Here is a 17,538-nt window from a genome sequence, read left to right on the forward strand (position 1 = left end):
CACCCTCACCCCAACCCTCTCCCCCCCCCCCTCCACCCTCCATCACCCCTCTACCCCCCCTCCACCCTCCATCACCCCTCTACCCCCCCTCCACCCTCCATCACCCCTCTACCCCCCCTCCACCCTCCATCACCCCTCTACCCACCCTCCACCCTCCATCACCCCTCTACCCCCCCCCCCCCCTCCACCCTCCATCACCCCTCTACCCCCCCCCCCCCTCCACCCTCCATCACCCCTCTACCCCCCCTCCACCCTCCATCACCCCTCTACCCCCCCTCCACCCTCCATCACCCCTCTACCCCCCCTCCACCCTCCATCACCCCTCTACCCCCCCTCCACCCTCCATCACCCCTCCATCCCCCCTCCATCCCTTCACCCCTCTACCCCCCCTCCATCCCTTCACCCCTCTAACCCCCCCCTCCACCCCTTTACCCCCCCTCCACCCTCCATCATCCCTCTACCCCCCCTCCACCCTCCATCACCCCTCTACCCCCCCTCCACCACCCCTCCATCCCTTCACCCTCCATCACCCCTCCATCACCCCTCCACCCTCCATCACCCCTCCATCCCTTCACCCCTCCATCACCCCTCCACCCTCCATCACCCCTCCACCCCCCCCCACCATCCTCCGCTGTACCGGCTCCTCTCCTGATGCGGTATCCCTTTGATCTTCTCGTAGAACGGACAACATGCTGCCATGATGGAGGAGGGGCCCCCGGAGCTGGTGGACTATTTTGTAGTGGCGGGTCTGACGCCGACCTCGAAGCCGCTAGAGGATGAGAACCGCCGTCCGGCGCGCCCCCCCGAACCCGTCACCGACGTGACCGTCATCATCCGCTCTCATGGCGAGGACGTTCCTCAGGGGTACACCTGCATCGAGCGGACCCCCGGGGGTCACAGCGCCGACCTCAGCACCAGCCTCCTCACTAACCAGCAGCTGTACCTGTGCTACCGCCGGGGGAGGGACAAGATGCCGATCACAGAGCTGGGGTGAGCTGGCGGCGGGCCGCGGTTTGTGCTTGTGGGTGCGTCCATCCTCACCTTGTCCCAGCATGCCTCTCTCTTCTCAGGGTCCACTATGAGGGGAAGGAGACCGTGAAGGCCGGATTCGAAGTCCTCGAGACCACGCCGTACAGCCACTCTGCCAACCTGAGCTCCGGGGCCCCCGGGCAGCCCAGAACCTTCCTCATCTTCAAGAGGGCCCCCGAGTCCCTGGGACTCAACACGCTGGGGGTCATGGACATCTGTATTATTAATCCCAGCAAAGGGGAGAGCACACCCCATACCTTCTGTAAGGTGGACCGGAACCTGAACACCAGCATGGTGAGGGCCCCAACATCTCCCGCCAGATGCCCCTCCCCCACAGTCCCACCAGTCTCTGTACCAGAGGAGCTTACACTCTAATGTCCCCTCCCCCGCAGTCCCATCAGTCTCTGCACCAGAGGAGCTTACACTCTAATATCCCCTCCCCCGCAGTCCCACCAGTCTCTGTACCAGAGGAGCTTACACTCTAATGTCCCCTCCCCCGCAGTCCCATCATCTCTGTACCAGAGGAGCTTACACTCTAATGTCCCCTCCCCCACAGTCCCACCAGTCTCTGCACCAGAGGAGCTTACACTCTAATGTCCCCCACAGTCCCACCAGTCTCTGTACCAGAGGAGCTTACACTCTAATGTCCCCTCCCCCACAGTCCCACCAGTCTCTGCACCAGATGAGCTTACACTCTAATGTCCCCTCCCCCGCAGTCCCACCAGTCTCTGTACCAGAGGAGCTTACACTCTAATATCCCCTCCCCCACAGTCCCACCAGTCTCTGCACCAGAGGAGCTTACACTCTAATGTCCCCTCCCCCACAGTCCCATCAGTCTCTGTAGCAGAGGAGCTTACACTCTAATGTCCCCTCCCCCGCAGTCCCATCAGTCTCTGTACCAGAGGAGCTTACACTCTAATGTCCCCTCCCCCACAGTCCCATCAGTCTCTGTACCAGAGGAGCTTACACTCTAATGTCCCCTCCCCCACAGTCCCATCAGTCTCTGTACCAGAGGAGCTTACACTCTAAGGTCCCCTCCCCCGCAGTCCCATCAGTCTCTGCACCAGAGGAGCTTACACTCTAATGTCCCCTCCCCCACAGTCCCATCAGTCTCTGTACCAGAGGTGCTTACACTCTAATGTCCCCTCCCCCACAGTCCCATCAGTCTCTGTACCAGAGGAGCTTACACTCTAATGTCCCCCACAGTCCCACCAGTCTCTGTACCAGAGGAGCTTACGCTCTAATGTCCCCTCCCCCACAGTCCCATCAGTCTCTGTACCAGAGGAGCTTACACTCTAATGCCCCCTCCCCCACAGTCCCATCAGTCTCTGTACCAGAGGAGCTTACACTCTAATGTCCCCTCCCCCACAGTCCCATCAGTCTCTGTACCAGAGGAGCTTACGCTCTAATGTCCCCTCCCCCACAGTCCCATCAGTCTCTGTACCAGAGGAGCTTACGCTCTAATGTCCCCTCCCCCACAGTCCCATCAGTCTCTGTACCAGAGGAGCTTACGCTCTAATGCCCCCTCCCCCACAGTCCCATCAGTCTCTGTACCAGAGGAGCTTACGCTCTAATGTCCCCTCCCCCAGAGTCACACACTATATATAATGCTCGCATATTGCGTCCTGCCCTGCGGTCTCAGTCATGTGACATCTTTTTGCAGTTTGGCCCCGCCCTCTTTCTCTGCTACAAGAAGGCCATGGCGAAGACGCACAGCTTGGTGTATGAAGCAGGTCAGTGTGTGTAGGGCGGGGTCGGGGGTTGAGGGTCTGTGATTTGCCAGGAAGGCTTTGGAGCGTTCCACCAACCACCATTGGACCCAGATGAAGTCATTTTATCAGGGGTTCCCTTAGATCCGAGAATTATTTAAAGGGTTCCCTTGGGGCACAATGGCTGAGAAAGGCTCTCTGTTGGGTTCTGATTGGTTGCTCTTGGTAGCACACTTGGTGAACCCCCCGAGGTCAGTACACCAATAAAAGATTTGTGGGTCCTTCTGGAGACATCTGACCCTCGTATTGATGGCTTTCCTTCACAGGGGTGATCAGCCGATTTCCGGAGACGGACAACGAGCTCTTCCCGTTCCCAGAACTGGTCGCTATGTTCTGCCTGCCGATGGGGGCCACCATCGAGAGCTGGTCACTGAACACCAAGTACCACCTACCAGTCTTCTCCACCTTCGTGCTGACCGGAGCGTCTGGGGACAAGGTGAGATGGGTCTTCTGCTTCGCTCTCTCCCAGTTTAGTGTCACCATATTGAATTGCAAACAAGAAATTTGACTAAAAGGAGGACCAAGTTTTCAAAAAGTGGGCCAGTGCCATGTTACTGGCCATGATTTCGGAGTGCAGTGTCCTAACAGCTCGTATAGGACTGATGGCCATGCAGGCTTTAGTCCATAAAGATGTGCTGGTCGGAGGTGCAAAGACACTTGGCCATATAGGAGTGATAGGGGTCCACAGACTCCTTGGCCTTATGGGGTTGATAGTCAGGGGTCCATAGACTCTTGGCCGTATAGGGTTGATGGTCAGGGGTCCACAGACTCCTTTGCCTTATAGGTGTGATGGTCAGGGGTCCACAGACTCTTGGCATTGTAGGTGTGATGTTAGGGGTCCACAGACTCTTTGCCTTGTAGGTGTGATGTTAAGGGTCATAGACTCTTTGCCTTGTAGGTGTGATGGTTAGGGGTCCATAGACTCTTGGCCTTGTAGGTGTGATGCTTAGGGGTCCACAGACTCTTGGCCTTGTAGGTGTGATGGTTAGGGGGTCCACAGACTCTTGGCCTTGGAGGTGTGATGTTAAGGGTCATAGACTCTTTGCCTTGTAGGTGTGATGGTTAGGGGTCCATAGACTCTTGGCCTTGTAGGTGTGATGGTTAGGGGGTCCACAGACTCTTGGCCTTGGAGGTGTGATGTTAAGGGTCATAGACTCTTTGCCTTGTAGGTGTGATGGTTAGGGGTCCATAGACTCTTGGCCTTGTAGGTGTGATGCTTAGGGGTCCACAGACTCTTGGCCTTGTAGGTGTGATGGTTAGGGGGTCCACAGACTCTTGGCCTTGGAGGTGTGATGGTTAGGGGTCCATAGACTCTTGGCCTTGTAGGTGTGATGAATAGGGGTCCACAGACTCTTGGCCTTGTAGGTGTGATGGTCAGGGGTCCACAGACTCTTGGCCTTGTAGGTGTGATGGTCAGGGGTCCACAGACTCTTGGCCTTGTAGGTGTGATGGTCAGGGGTCCACGGACTCTTGGCTTTGGAAGTGTGATGGTCAGGGGTGCACAGACTCTTGGCCTTGGAGGTGTGATGGTCAGGGGTCCACAGACTCTTGGCCTTGGACGTGTGATGGTCAGGGGTCCACAGACTCTTGGCCTTGGAGGTGTGATGGTCAGGGGTCCACAGACTCTTGGCCTTGGAGGTGTGATGGTCAGGGGTCCACAGACTCTTGGCCTTGTAGGTGTGATGAATAGGGGTCCACAGACTCTTGGCCTTGTAGGTGTGATGGTCAGGGTTCCACAGACTCTTGGCCTTGGAGGTGTGATGGTCAGGGGTCCACATACTCTTGGCCTTGGAGGTGTGATGGTCAGGGGTCCACAGACTCTTGGCCTTGTAGGTGTGATGAATAGGGGTCCACAGACTCTTGGCCTTGTAGGTGTGATGGTCAGGGGTCCACAGACTCTTGACCTTGGAGGTGTGATGGTCAGGGGTCCACAGACTCTTGGCCTTGTAGGTGTGATGGTCAGGGGTCCACATACTCTTGGCCTTGGAGGTGTGATGGTCAGGGGTCCACAGACTCTTGGCCTTGGAGGTGTGATGGTCAGGGGTCCACAGACTCTTGGCCTTGTTGGTGTGATGGTTAGGGGTCCACAGACTCTTGGCCTTGGAGGTGTGATGGTCAGGGGTCCACAGACTCTTGGCCTTATCCTGTAAATTTCCATCTTTCTCTTTGCGCTCCTCTCTCAGGTATACGGAGCCGCCATCCAGTTCTACGAGCAATATCCTCGGGAGGATCTGTCGGAGAAGCAGTGCCAGCGCCTGGGCCTGATCAGCGTGGTGGACAGACGCCCCATCAGCAGCAAGTCCGTTCAGACCAAGAAAAGCATCTGCGTTCTGTCCCACTGGCCGTTCTTTGACGTCTTCCAGAAGTTTCTGACGTTCATCTATCGCTACTCCATCTCTGGCCCCCATGTCCTGCCCATAGAGAAGTGAGTTGTCCATGCATAGGTCCTGCATTGTGCCGGCCACACACACACAATGTCTGGACTCTGAAGGACTTCCCTTCTGTTTTCAGACACATCTCCAACTTCATGTTCAATGTCCCCTTCCCGTCCCCGCAGAGACCGCGCATCCTCATCCAGGTCAGTATGGTGGAACCAGAGACCTCTTCTTCCCGGAACGAGGTTAAAAAACGTTTGTATGTTCGATCCTCGGCTGGGCTTTGCTGTCTGTGTCCTCGGTGAGATTTCCCTTCATTTCCTGTCTGCAAGGCGAAATCTCTCGAGGAGAGAGTAGTAGAGAGTGGTAGTTCTACATGTATGTTGGGGGGGTGAGGAGCGTACCATGTTGGAGGGGTGAGGAGCGTACCATGTTGGAGGGGTGAGGAGCGTTCCATGTTGGAGGGGTGAGGAGCGTTCCATGTTGGAGGGGTGAGGAGCGTTCCTTGTTGGAGGGGTGAGGAGCGTTCCTTGTTGGAGGGGTGAGGAGCGTTCCTTGTTGGAGGGGTGAGGAGCGTTCCTTGTTGGAGGGGTGAGGAGTGTTTCTTGTTGGAGGGGTGAGGAGCGTTCCTTGTTGGAGGGGTGAGGAGCGTTTCATGTTGGAGGGGTGAGGAGCGTTCCATGTTGGAGGGGTGAGGAGCGTTCCATGTTGGAGGGGTGAGGAGCGTTCCATGTTGGAGGGGTGAGGAGCGTTCCACGTTGGAGGGGTGAGGAGCGTTCCACGTTGGAGGGGTGAGGAGCGTTCCACGTTGGAGGGGTGAGGAGCGTTCCACGTTGGAGGGGTGAGGAGCGTTCCACGTCGGAGGGGTGAGGAGCGTTCCACGTCGGAGGGGTGAGGAGCGTTCCACGTCGGAGGGGTGAGGAGCGTTCCACGTCGGAGGGGTGAGGAGCGTTCCACGTCGGAGGGGTGAGGAGCGTTCCACGTCGGAGGGGTGAGGAGCGTTCCTTGTTGGAGGGGTGAGGAGCGTTCCTTGTTGGAGGGGTGAGGAGCGTTCCACGTCGGAGGGGTGAGGAGCGTTCCTTGTTGGAGGGGTGAGGAGCGTTCCTTGTTGGAGGGGTGAGGAGCGTTCCTTGTTGGAGGGGTGAGGAGCGTTTCATGTTGGAGGGGTGAGGAGCGTTTCATGTTGGAGGGGTGAGGAGCGTTTCATGTTGGAGGGGTGAGGAGCGTTCCTTGTTGGAGGGGTGAGGAGCGTTCCTTGTTGGAGGGGTGAGGAGCGTTCCTTGTTGGAGGGGTGAGGAGCGTTCCTTGTTGGAGGGGTGAGGAGCGTTCCTTGTTGGAGGGGTGAGGAGAGTTTCATGTTGGAGGGGTGAGGAGAGTTTCATGTTGGAGGGGTGAGGAGCGTTCCTTGTTGGAGGGGTGAGGAGCGTTTCATGTTGGAGGGGTGAGGAGCGTTTCATGTTGGAGGGCTGAGGAGAGTTTCATGTTGGAGGGGTGAGGAGAGTTTCATGTTGGAGGGGTGAGGAGAGTTTCATGTTGGAGGGGTGAGGAGAGTTTCATGTTGGAGGGGTGAGGAGCGTTTCATGTTGGAGGGGTGAGGAGCGTTCCTTGTTGGAGGGGTGAAGAGCGTTCCTTGTTGGAGGGGTGAGGAGCGTTCCTTGTTGGAGGGGTGAGGAGAGTTTCATGTTGGAGGGGTGAGGAGAGTTTCATGTTGGAGGGGTGAGGAGCGTTCCATGTTGGAGGGGTGAGGAGAGTTTCATGTTGGAGGGGTGAGGAGCGTTCCATGTTGGAGGGGTGAGGAGCGTTTCATGTTGGAGGGGTGAGGAGAGTTTCATGTTGGAGGGGTGAGGAGAGTTTCATGTTGGAGGGGTGAGGAGCGTTCCTTGTTGGAGGGGTGAGGAGCGTTCCTTGTTGGAGGGGTGAGGAGCGTTCCATGTTGGAGGGGTGAGGAGCGTTCCATGTTGGAGGGGTGAGGAGCGTTCCATGTTGGAGGGTTGAGGAGCGTTCCATGTTGGAGGGGTGAGGAGCGTTCCTTGTTGGAGGGGTGAGGAGCGTTCCTTGTTGGAGGGGTGAGGAGCGTTCCTTGTTGGAGGGGTGAGGAGCGTTCCATGTTGGAGGGGTGAGGAGCGTTCCATGTTGGAGGGGTGAGGAGCGTTCCATGTTGGAGGGGTGAGGAGCGTTCCATGTTGGAGGGGTGAGGAGCGTTCCATGTTGGAGGGTTGAGGAGCGTTCCATGTTGGAGGCCGCAGTCCTCAGTCAGGAGACACTGGGAAAGCCCTGCTCAGTCTGGTTGATTGGAGATGAAGCGAGAGGTGAATGGATGATTGGTGGCCTTAGGACCTCCTCCGCCTGGAGGAGATTTGTGATGTGATCTGACCAGCGGTGATTCCAATGAGTGTTCTGATCTACCGTGTCATCTCCATCCTCAGATGTCTTCATACGACAACGTCCTGCTGTGCCAGCCCGTGTCTTCTCCCCTCCCCCTCAGGTGAGCCCACAGCGCCCCCTGCCTTATGTCATCACATATGGACAACAGAATCCTTGTATATATTATATATACTGTACAGTAATAGCTGGGATACAATCCCAAGAAGAAAGATAGAGAAGGATTTTTTTTAATTTTTTTTTGGTGGGGGGGGAGGGGGGGAGAAGAGAAATCCAAATGTCCCAATGGCCTCGGGTGTAGAACATCTCATTAATATGCAGCTATAAGGCAACGTGTGATAAAAGATCAGATTTTGGGTTTTTTTTTGCTTAATAAAAACCTATTTTATTATTATTTAATTTTTTTAATGCTACATAATAGTTTTTAAATGCTAGATAAATTATATATATATTTAATAATAATAATATAATATTTTTAATGCATTATACTTATATATTATAACATTATCAGATTTTTATTAGATAATTCAATTTATTATTATTATTTGTATTTTTAAATGAGATATATAAATGTGTATTATTATTATTATTATTAATAATAATAGTACCTTTTTTTTTATGTGTGTGTATATATATATATATATATATATATATAATTTTTTTTTTTTTAAATACTTTTACTGCTATTTATTATTAATAATAATTCTTTTTTATGTGCTATATACAGTATATATTATTCATATATATATGATTAATAATTATATAATATTTTTAATGCATTATACTTATATATTATAACATCAGATTTTTATTAGATAATTCAATTTATTATTATTGTTATTTGTATTTTTAAATGAGATATATAAATGTGTATTATTATTAATAATAGTACCATTTTTTTAATGTGTGTATGTGTATATATATATATATATATATATATATATATATATATATATATATAATTTTTTTTTTTAAATACTTTTACTGCTATTTAATAATAATAATAATATTTATTTTTTATGTGCTATATACAGTATATATTATTCATATTTTTTATTCTTTTTTGGGATTTCTATAGTGCCAAGTGTGCTCAGCCCCTTTATCCAGTACCAATAAATTCTCCTCCCAATGTAGGGAAGCTATTTTAGCGTGCGCACTGTGTTTCCTGGATTGTGTCTGATTGTCTTGCAGCGGTGCGAGTTACGTGACGTTCCTCCAGAATCTGGGCCCGGAGAATGCGGTGACGCTACTCCTCGCCGTCCTCACTGAACAGAAGCTGCTCATTCATTCGCAGAGGCCGGACGTCCTGACCAGCGTGGCGGAGGCCCTGGTGTCTGTGAGTGTCCGCCATTTTTCTGTTTCCTCCGGTCATTCTCCAGCCGCTACAGTAGTTACATTCCGGCATCGGCGTCCCGCGGGGTAACAGTCCTGTTGTCTCTGCAGATCATCTTCCCTCTGCGGTGGCAGTGCCCCTACATCCCTCTCTGCCCGCTGACTCTCGCCGACGTGCTCTGTGCTCCGGTGCCGTTCATCGTCGGCATCCACTCCAGCTACTTCGACCTCCATGACCCCCCTCAGGATGTGCTGTGTGTGGACCTGGATACCAACACCTTGTTCCAGTAAGAGATGCTCCCTGCTCATCCCCCTGCTCGTGTATGGGGGGGGGGGGGAGGGGTTGTGCAGTGTGTTGTCATTGTTGGACTCCCGTGTTGTCGGTCCGCATCAGATCCTTGTGTGTCTTACAGGAGCGAAGAGAAGAAGATCCCCTCCTATCAGACGTTACCCCGCAGACCCTGCAAAGTCCTCCGCAACTGCCTGAGCGACCTCCACAAACAGCTAGACGAGAGTGAGGCCTCTGCTTACATCTTCCCCGTGCCCGCTGACCGCGTTCCTGCACTGTGCCCGCTGACCGCGTTCCTGCACTGTGCCCACTGTGTGTGCTGTCTGTGTCCCTGCACTGTGCCCGCTGTCTGTGCTGTCCGTGTCCCTGCACAGTGCTCGCTGTCTGTTCTGTCTCTGGTCCGTGTCCCTGCACTGTGCCAGCTGTCCTGTCTCTGGTCCGTGTCCCTGCACTGTGCCTGCTATCCTGTCTTTGGTCCGTGTCCCTGCACTGTGCCCGCTGTCCTGTCTCTGGTCCGTGTCCCTGCACTGTGCCCGCTGTCCTGTCTCTGGTCCGTGTCCCTGCACTGTGCTCGCTGTCTGTCCTGTCTCTGGTCCGTGTCCCTGCACTGTGCCCGCTGTCCTGTCTCTGGTCCGTGTCCCTGCACTGTGCCCGCTGTCCTGTCTCTGGTCTGTGTCCCTGCACTGTGCCCCCTGTCTGTGCTGTCCATGTTCCTGCACTGTGTCCGCTGTCTTTGGTGTCACTGGTCTGTGTCCCAGCACTGTGCCCATTGTCTTTGGTGTCACTGGTCTGTATCTGCAGTGCCTACCTGTGCCTGGTGGGTATCTGGGCTCTCAGTCCAGGACCCCTAGCAAACAGATTCCCCTCATACCTACTGTGGCCAAGCCATTTCTATGGGGGGGATGGGGGATGGGCGGGCATTCTATGTGTTGGTGTGTTTTACATCCTTTTGCCTTTCTGAGGTCACTTACAAGGGTGGCCCAAGCTCCTCCTTTTGTGGCCCTTCTGGGATGGGCACATTCAGGAACCCATTTTTCATGACACTTTGTGGTGCTTCATTATGTTGTGGTTTTCTGAGGGTCCACGTTCTCTTCTCCCTCCCAGTGTACAACAAGCCCATGGAGGAAGCTTCTCTGGAGTTCCTGCTGAAAGACTACGATCTGATCTACGGGCGGCGCACGCAGCTGGAGCTGGATGTACGAGCCTCCTTTCTCAGATTCATGTCCTGCTTGTTCAAGGGATACCGGTCCTACCTCCTGCCAATCACACAGGCGCCCTCAGAACGAACGCGGGACTCCAGCAACCTGTTCAACGTGGAGGGTACGAAGGAGGAGGAACGGGCAGGTTCTTAGTTTTGTGGAGGAAGGAGGTTCATGTGCAGATCCAGAAGAACGGGCAGAGGAATTATACATTAAAGCGAGTAGCGGTTCATTTAGCTCAGACTGAAAACCTGGGTGGTGGACACACGGACAGGCTGGGTTGGGTAGGACTTGCAGATGAAATCCAGGTGAACAAGACTGAAAACCTGTGTGGTGGACACACGGACAGGCTGGGTTTGGTAGGACTTACAGATGAAATCCAGGTGGACAAGACTGAAAACCTGGGTGGTGGACACACGGACAGGCTGGGTTGGGTAGGACTTGCAGATGAAATCCAGGTGAACAAGACTGAAAACCTGTGTGGTGGACACACGGACAGGCTGGGTTTGGTAGGACTTACAGATGAAATCCAGGTGGACAAGACTGAAAACCTGGGTGGTGGACACACGGATAGGCTGGGTTGGGTAGGACTTACAGATGAAATCCAGCTGGACAAGGCTGAAAACCTGGGTGGTGGAAACATGGACAGGCTGGGTTTGGTAGGACTTACAGATGAAATCCAGGTGGACAAGACTGAAAACCTGGGTGGTGGACACATGGACAGGCTGGGTTGGGTAGGACTTACAGATGAAATCCAGGTGGACAAGACTGAAAACCTGGGTGGTGGATACATGGACAGGCTGGGTTGGGAAGGACTTACTGATGAAATCCAGGTGGACAAGACTGAAAACCTGGGTGGTGGACACACGGACAGGCTGGGTTGAGTGGGAGTTAGAGATGAAATCCAGGTGGACAAGACTGAAAACCTGAGTGGTGGACATACGGACAGGTTGGATTGGGTAGACTTACAGATGAAATCCAGGTGGACAAGACTGAAAACCTGGGTGGTGGACACATGGACAGGCTGGGTTGGGTAGGACTTACAGATGAAATCCAGGTGGACAAGACTGAAAACCTGGATGGTGGACACGCGGACAGGCTGGGTTGGGTAGGACTTACAGATGAAATCCAGGTGGACAAGACTGAAAACCTGGGTGGTGGACACACGGATAGGCTGGGTTGGGTAGGACTTACAGATGAAATCCAGCTGGACAAGGCTGAAAACCTGGGTGGTGGAAACATGGACAGGCTGGGTTGGGTAGGACTTACAGATGAAATCCAGGTGGACAAGACTGAAAACCCGGGTGGTGGACACATGGTCAGGCTGGGTTGGGTAGGACGTACAGATGAAATCCAGGTGGACAAGACTGAAAACCCGGGTGGTGGACACACGGACAGGCTGGGTTGAGTGGGAGTTAGAGATGAAATCCAGGTGGACAAGACTGAAAACCTGGGTGGTGGACACACGGACAGGCTGGGTTGAGTGGGAGTTAGAGATGAAATCCAGGTGGACAAGACTGAAAACCTGGGTGGCGGACACACGGACAGGCTGGGTTGGGTAGGACTTACAGATGAAATCCAGGTGGACAAGACTGAAAACCTGGGTGGTGGACACATGGATAGGCTGGGTTGGGTAGGACTTACAGATGAAATCCAGGTGGACAAGACTGAAAACCTGGGTGGTGGATACATGGACAGGCTGGGTTGGGAAGGACTTACAGATGAAATCCAGGTGGACAAGACTGAAAACCCGGGTGGTGGACACATGGTCAGGCTGGGTTGGGTAGGACGTACAGATGAAATCCAGGTGGACAAGACTGAAAACCTGGGTGTGTACACACGAACAGGCTGGGTTGTGTAGGACTTACTGATGAAATCCAGGTGGACAAGACTGAAAACCTGGGTGGTGGACACACGGACAGGCTGGGTTGAGTGGGAGTTAGAGATGAAATCCAGGTGGACAAGACTGAAAACCTGAGTGGTGGACATACGGACAGGTTGGATTGGGTAGACTTACAGATGAAATCCAGGTGGACAAGACTGAAAACCTGGGTGGTGGACACATGGACAGGCTGGGTTGGGTAGGACTTACAGATGAAATCCAGGTGGACAAGACTGAAAACCTGGATGGTGGACACGCGGACAGGCTGGGTTGGGTAGGACTTACAGATGAAATCCAGGTGGACAAGACTGAAAACCTGGGTGTGTACACACGAACAGGCTGGGTTGTGTAGGACTTACAGATGAAATCCAGGTGGACAAGACTGAAAACCCGGGTGGTGGATACACGGACAGGCTGGGTTGTGTAGGACTTACAGATGAAATCCAGGTGGACAAGACTGAAAACCCGGGTGGTGGATACACGGACAGGCTGGGTTGAGTGGGAGTTAGAGATGAAATCCAGGTGGACAAGACTGAAAACCTGGGTGGTGGATACATGGACAGGCTGGGTTGGGTAGGACTTACAGATGAAATCCAGGTGGACAAGGCTGAAAACCTGGGTGGTGGAAACATGGACAGACTGGGTTGGGGGGGACTTACAGATGAAATCCAGGTGGACAAGACTGAAAACCTGGGTGTGTACACACGAACAGGCTGGGTTGTGTAGGACTTACAGATGAAATCCAGGTGGACAAGACTGAAAACCTGGGTGGTGGATACACGGACAGGCTGGGTTGGGTAGGACTTACAGATGAAATCCAGGTGGACAAGACTGAAAACCTGGGTGGTGGACACACGGACAGGCTGGGTTGAGTGGGAGTTAGAGATGAAATCCAGGTGGACAAGACTGAAAACCTGGGTGGTGGACATACGGACAGGTTGGATTGGGTAGGACTTACAGATGAAATCCAGGTGGAGAAGACTGAAAACCTGGGTGGTGGACACATGGACAGGCTGGGTTGGGTAGTACTTACAGATGAAATCCAGGTGGACCAGACTGAAAACCTGGGTGGTGGACACATGGACAGGCTGGGTTGGGGGGGACTTACAGATGAAATCCAGGTGGACAAGACTGAAAACCTGGGTGTGTACACACGAACAGGCTGGGTTGTGTAGGACTTACAGATGAAATCCAGGTGGACAAGACTGAAAACCTGGGTGGTGGATACACGGACAGGCTGGGTTGGGTAGGACTTACAGATGAAATCCAGGTGGACAAGACTGAAAACCTGGGTGGTGGACATATGGACAGGTTGGATTGGGTAGGACTTACAGATGAAATCCAGGTGGACAAGACTGAAAACCTGGGTGGTGGACACATGGACAGGCTGGGTTGGGTAGTACTTACAGATGAAATCCAGGTGGACAAGACTGAAAACCTGGGTGATGGACAGACTGGGTTGGGTAGTACTTACAGATGAAATCCAGGTGGACCAGACTGAAAACCTGGGTGGTGGACACATGGACAGGCTGGGTTGAGTGGGACTTACAGATGAAATCCAGGTGGACCAGACTGAAAACCTGGGTGGTGGACACACGGACAGGCTGGGTTGGGTAGTACTTACAGATGAAATCCAGGTGGACAAGACTGAAAACCTGGGTGGTGGACAGATGGACAGACTGGGTTGGGTAGGACTTACAGCTGAAATCCAAGTGGACAAGCATTAGGAGAAGATAATAGAAGTAGAAACTTCGAGAGAATCAGTAAAGACTTGGCAGATGATGATTTTCTTTGCCTGGGGAACAAAGCTAGAGTTGTCATCTCATGAAGGACGGGTGGATGGTATGATCTGGTCAAAATAATTGGCTGGTGAACCTGGTAAGAATTGTGGTCTTGAGAAGTGGCCTGACCAACATAGAGACTTCTAACACCTCAGTCCTCAGAAGAAAGGGGGAAAAAAAGCCAGTCACCATAAAAGCCAAGGTTAGGTTTGTTGAAGGAAATCAAGTCCTCCAGGTGCAACCAACTCTACGATTAAGCTCCAGTTAGAAGTGAAACGCGTTGGAGTTGGTTGCACCTCTCGGACTGCTCTGTGCATTGATTTGCTTCAGTAAATTTACTTTCGGCTTTTACATTGGGTGGTTTTACCCCCACCTCTTCTGAGAATTGAAGTGTTTGATGTTCACAACTGTTGGAAGCCTTCTCCTGATGCTGGGTGGATGCAGAAGTAGAAGAAGCCTACAGTGGAACTTTCTTGACACATAGACTTCTTGCCCATACCCCCTACCTTCGAACTCAATCCCTAATCCTCTACCCTAAGACATGGAGAGTTTCTGGATGAAGAGAGAAATATTGGTCATCTGAGGGACTGATGGAACCTTGTATAGAATAGATGCACCAACAAGCTGGTTCTTGGGAACAACAATGGACAAGCTGTAGTAAGTGGGGCCTGTAGACACATGGAGGAGAATGAGCTAGGTAAGGGAGATAGTTGAAGTTTTAGTGGACATGGATGAGGAGAGGAGGATTCCAGAAGTGAAAAGGTTTAGAGAATAATTTACTTTCCAGGTTTCAAGAAGTCCAGGGACCGAGCCCACCAAAAATTCTACTCGCAGCTGGTGAAGACTCAGATGTTCACGCAGTTTATCGAAGACTGCTCCTTCGTTAATGAGCGGCATGCGTCTCTGGAGTTTTTCGATAACTGCGTGGAGAAGGTAAAGACACGCCGCCACGTCTTCCTCTCCCTAGATGTGTGAACCCACCTCAGGCCAGGATATGAGTTGTACCTTGTATTCTAGGTGCAGGTAGATGGGGAGAAGATGGAAGATCTGCATCTTGTAGAGCTGGACGAATCTCACCGCAGTGAACATACCGTTTTTATCATGCCTGCCGAGGAACCACAGGACCCCCATGGCATAGAGCTACCAGCCCAGTACAAGTAAGCTTTTCTTTCGCCAACTTGGTGCCCTCTTTGTTGTCACAGGCAGGGTCCACAGGAAGAAGGGCAGTCTGGGTAACTTCGGGGAACGTACCTGAGGGTAGAGAGGCAGCAGCTGATACTGATGGTGAAGGCACGGGTTTTATGAAGATGCACTAGGAGTCACCAGATGACACAGGATTGTTTTGGGTACACTGGGGTTACTGGGCACACAGGGGGAAAGTGGGGTCACCAGATGACACAGGATTGTTTTGGATACGCTGGGGTTACTTGGCACATGGGTACAGTGGGGTCACTAGATGACACAGGATTGTTTTGGGTACACTGGGGTTACTGGGTGTCCTAGGAGCAATGGAGTCATTGGGCACATTGGAGCCACTGTGTACATAGAGCACATTGCAGTCAGTGGGTGCGTAAAGTCACAGGGTACACTGGGATGCACCAGGGTCACTAGATGACACAGGACTCACTGGGTCTACTAAGAGCATTGGAGTCAGTGGGTGCAGTGGAGCTACTGTGTACTCTGGGGTGTACTAGGGTCACTAGATGATACAGGGGTCACTGGGTGTACTAGGTGCAGTGGCTACAGTAACGTCACTGGGCGCACTTGAGCCACAGAGCACATGGGTGCAGTGGTGTCATTAGATGACACAGCAATCACTGGGTGCACTAGGAGCATTGTAGCCATTGGGCACATTGCAGTCAGTGGGTGCACTGGGTATATTTCAGCCAGCGGGTGCACTAAAGTCATTGGGCACACTGGAGCCATTGGATACACTGGGCACATTGGAGTCAGTGGGTGCACTAAAGTCATTGGGCACACTGGAGCCACTGGGTACACTGGGCACATTGGAGTCAGTGGGTGCACTAAAGCCATTGGGCGCACTGGAGCCACTGGGCACACTGTGCACATTGGAGTCAGTAGGTGCACTGGGTGTATTTGAGCCAGTGGGTGCACTAAAGTCATTGGGCGCACTGGAGCCACTGGGCACATTGGAGTCAGTGGGTGCACTAAAGTCATTGGGCGCACTGGAGCCACTGGGTACACTGGGCACATTGGAGTCAGTGGGTGCACTGGGTGTATTTGAGCCAGTGGGTGCACTAAAGTCATTGGGTGCACTAGGGTCACTGGATGACACAGGAAACACTTGTTTGTACTAGGCACATTGGTGTCAGTGGGTGCACTGGAGCCACAGGGTACATGGGGGATGCACTAGGGTCATTGGGTGACACAGGAATCACTGGGTGTAATAGGCGCATTGGAGCCACAGGGTACACTGGGCACACTGGAGTCACTGAATGATGCCGGTTGCTCTGGAGTGTACTTGGAGTCATGGGGCACAGCGGGGGGCACTTGGAATCACTAGATGACAGAGGACATACTGGGGCACACCGGGGGATACAGGGGTCACTGGGAGATAGAAGAGCACTGAAGACATTGAGGGAGATCTACCAAGATCAGACAGGGGCTCCACCCAGGTTTTTGGTTGGAGTGCCTCTTTAACTTCATCAATGTCCTTTCTCCACTCCAGGTATGAAACCTTCCCAGTTCTCCAGAGAGACCTGTTTGAGCTTCCACAAGATCTGCTGATGGCGCCCCCTACCCAGTCAAAAACTAGCGCCCCTAGCAGCCCTGCACCTCGGCGAACCAAACAAGTAGGTGAAGGACCAATCTTTGGTTTATAACGTTTGTCAAGGGAATGCGCATGTTCTTGTTATTCCTCATCCCCCACCGTGTGGCTGAATCAGGAGGGTGACAACACTTTCCAGAACCTTGCTAAGTCTATCCCATCATCTTGTTCCCTGCCTGCTCTTTGGACGGCACGGCTCTATCACCCACCTGGAGCTCTTCATTCCTTATAGACTCACTTTAAGTACCTTTTCCATCATGCCCATTGGCTTATCACTGCAAGCCTGATTTCAGCTTTCAGCTGGTGGTTTAGGTCTAAACACAGAGTTCTGGTTGTAACACGGGCTGGAAATAAAATGAATGTATTTTAAAGAAGTGTATAAGTGACTAAAAATTCTCTGCCTGGCAGGAGATCAAGTCTGCCCAGCGGGTGGCCCATATCTATTCTTCCATACCGGAGATGTGGGCCAAGTGTCTTCTGGGGCATTGCTACGGCTTGTGGTTCATCTATCTGCCCACCTTCGTCAGGGCCACCGCTTCCAAGGTGCGAGCTCTGCAGACCGCCTACGATGCTCTGAAACAGATGGAGACGAAGAACGTGGTCCTCCCGGACGAGGTGAGCCGCATTCAAAGACTCAAATACTCCGACTCCCCACTGATGATGTTCCTCCGTTATCCACAATTCACACATTTAACATACTTTAGAAAGAGAG

General features: G+C 52.6%; 1 protein-coding gene across 3 annotated transcripts in view; it reads left to right on the forward strand.

The window, feature by feature from the left end:
• The first annotated feature begins 683 nt into the window (after window positions 1-683).
• The window catches only part of DENND4B (DENN domain containing 4B), a 36,841-nt gene continuing 19,986 nt past the window's right edge, over window positions 684-17,538 (forward strand). For all 3 annotated transcript variants that reach the window (XM_089667082.1, XM_089667083.1, XM_089667084.1), the window contains exons 1-15: window positions 684-990; window positions 1,071-1,323; window positions 2,693-2,762; window positions 3,065-3,234; window positions 4,982-5,223; window positions 5,310-5,376; window positions 7,600-7,658; window positions 8,747-8,891; window positions 8,999-9,174; window positions 9,301-9,401; window positions 10,281-10,496; window positions 14,826-14,971; window positions 15,056-15,195; window positions 16,728-16,851; window positions 17,235-17,441. In XM_089667082.1, the coding sequence (XP_089523208.1) occupies window positions 698-990; window positions 1,071-1,323; window positions 2,693-2,762; window positions 3,065-3,234; window positions 4,982-5,223; window positions 5,310-5,376; window positions 7,600-7,658; window positions 8,747-8,891; window positions 8,999-9,174; window positions 9,301-9,401; window positions 10,281-10,496; window positions 14,826-14,971; window positions 15,056-15,195; window positions 16,728-16,851; window positions 17,235-17,441 (2,409 nt within the window). In that variant the 5' untranslated portion in view covers window positions 684-697. The remainder of the gene's footprint in view (window positions 991-1,070; window positions 1,324-2,692; window positions 2,763-3,064; window positions 3,235-4,981; window positions 5,224-5,309; window positions 5,377-7,599; window positions 7,659-8,746; window positions 8,892-8,998; window positions 9,175-9,300; window positions 9,402-10,280; window positions 10,497-14,825; window positions 14,972-15,055; window positions 15,196-16,727; window positions 16,852-17,234; window positions 17,442-17,538) is intronic.

This window comes from Staurois parvus, unplaced genomic scaffold, assembly GCF_062004578.1.
Source record: "Staurois parvus isolate SC_StPar_1 unplaced genomic scaffold, SC_StPar_1.0 ptg003009l, whole genome shotgun sequence".
Taxonomy (NCBI): Eukaryota; Metazoa; Chordata; class Amphibia; order Anura; family Ranidae; genus Staurois; species Staurois parvus.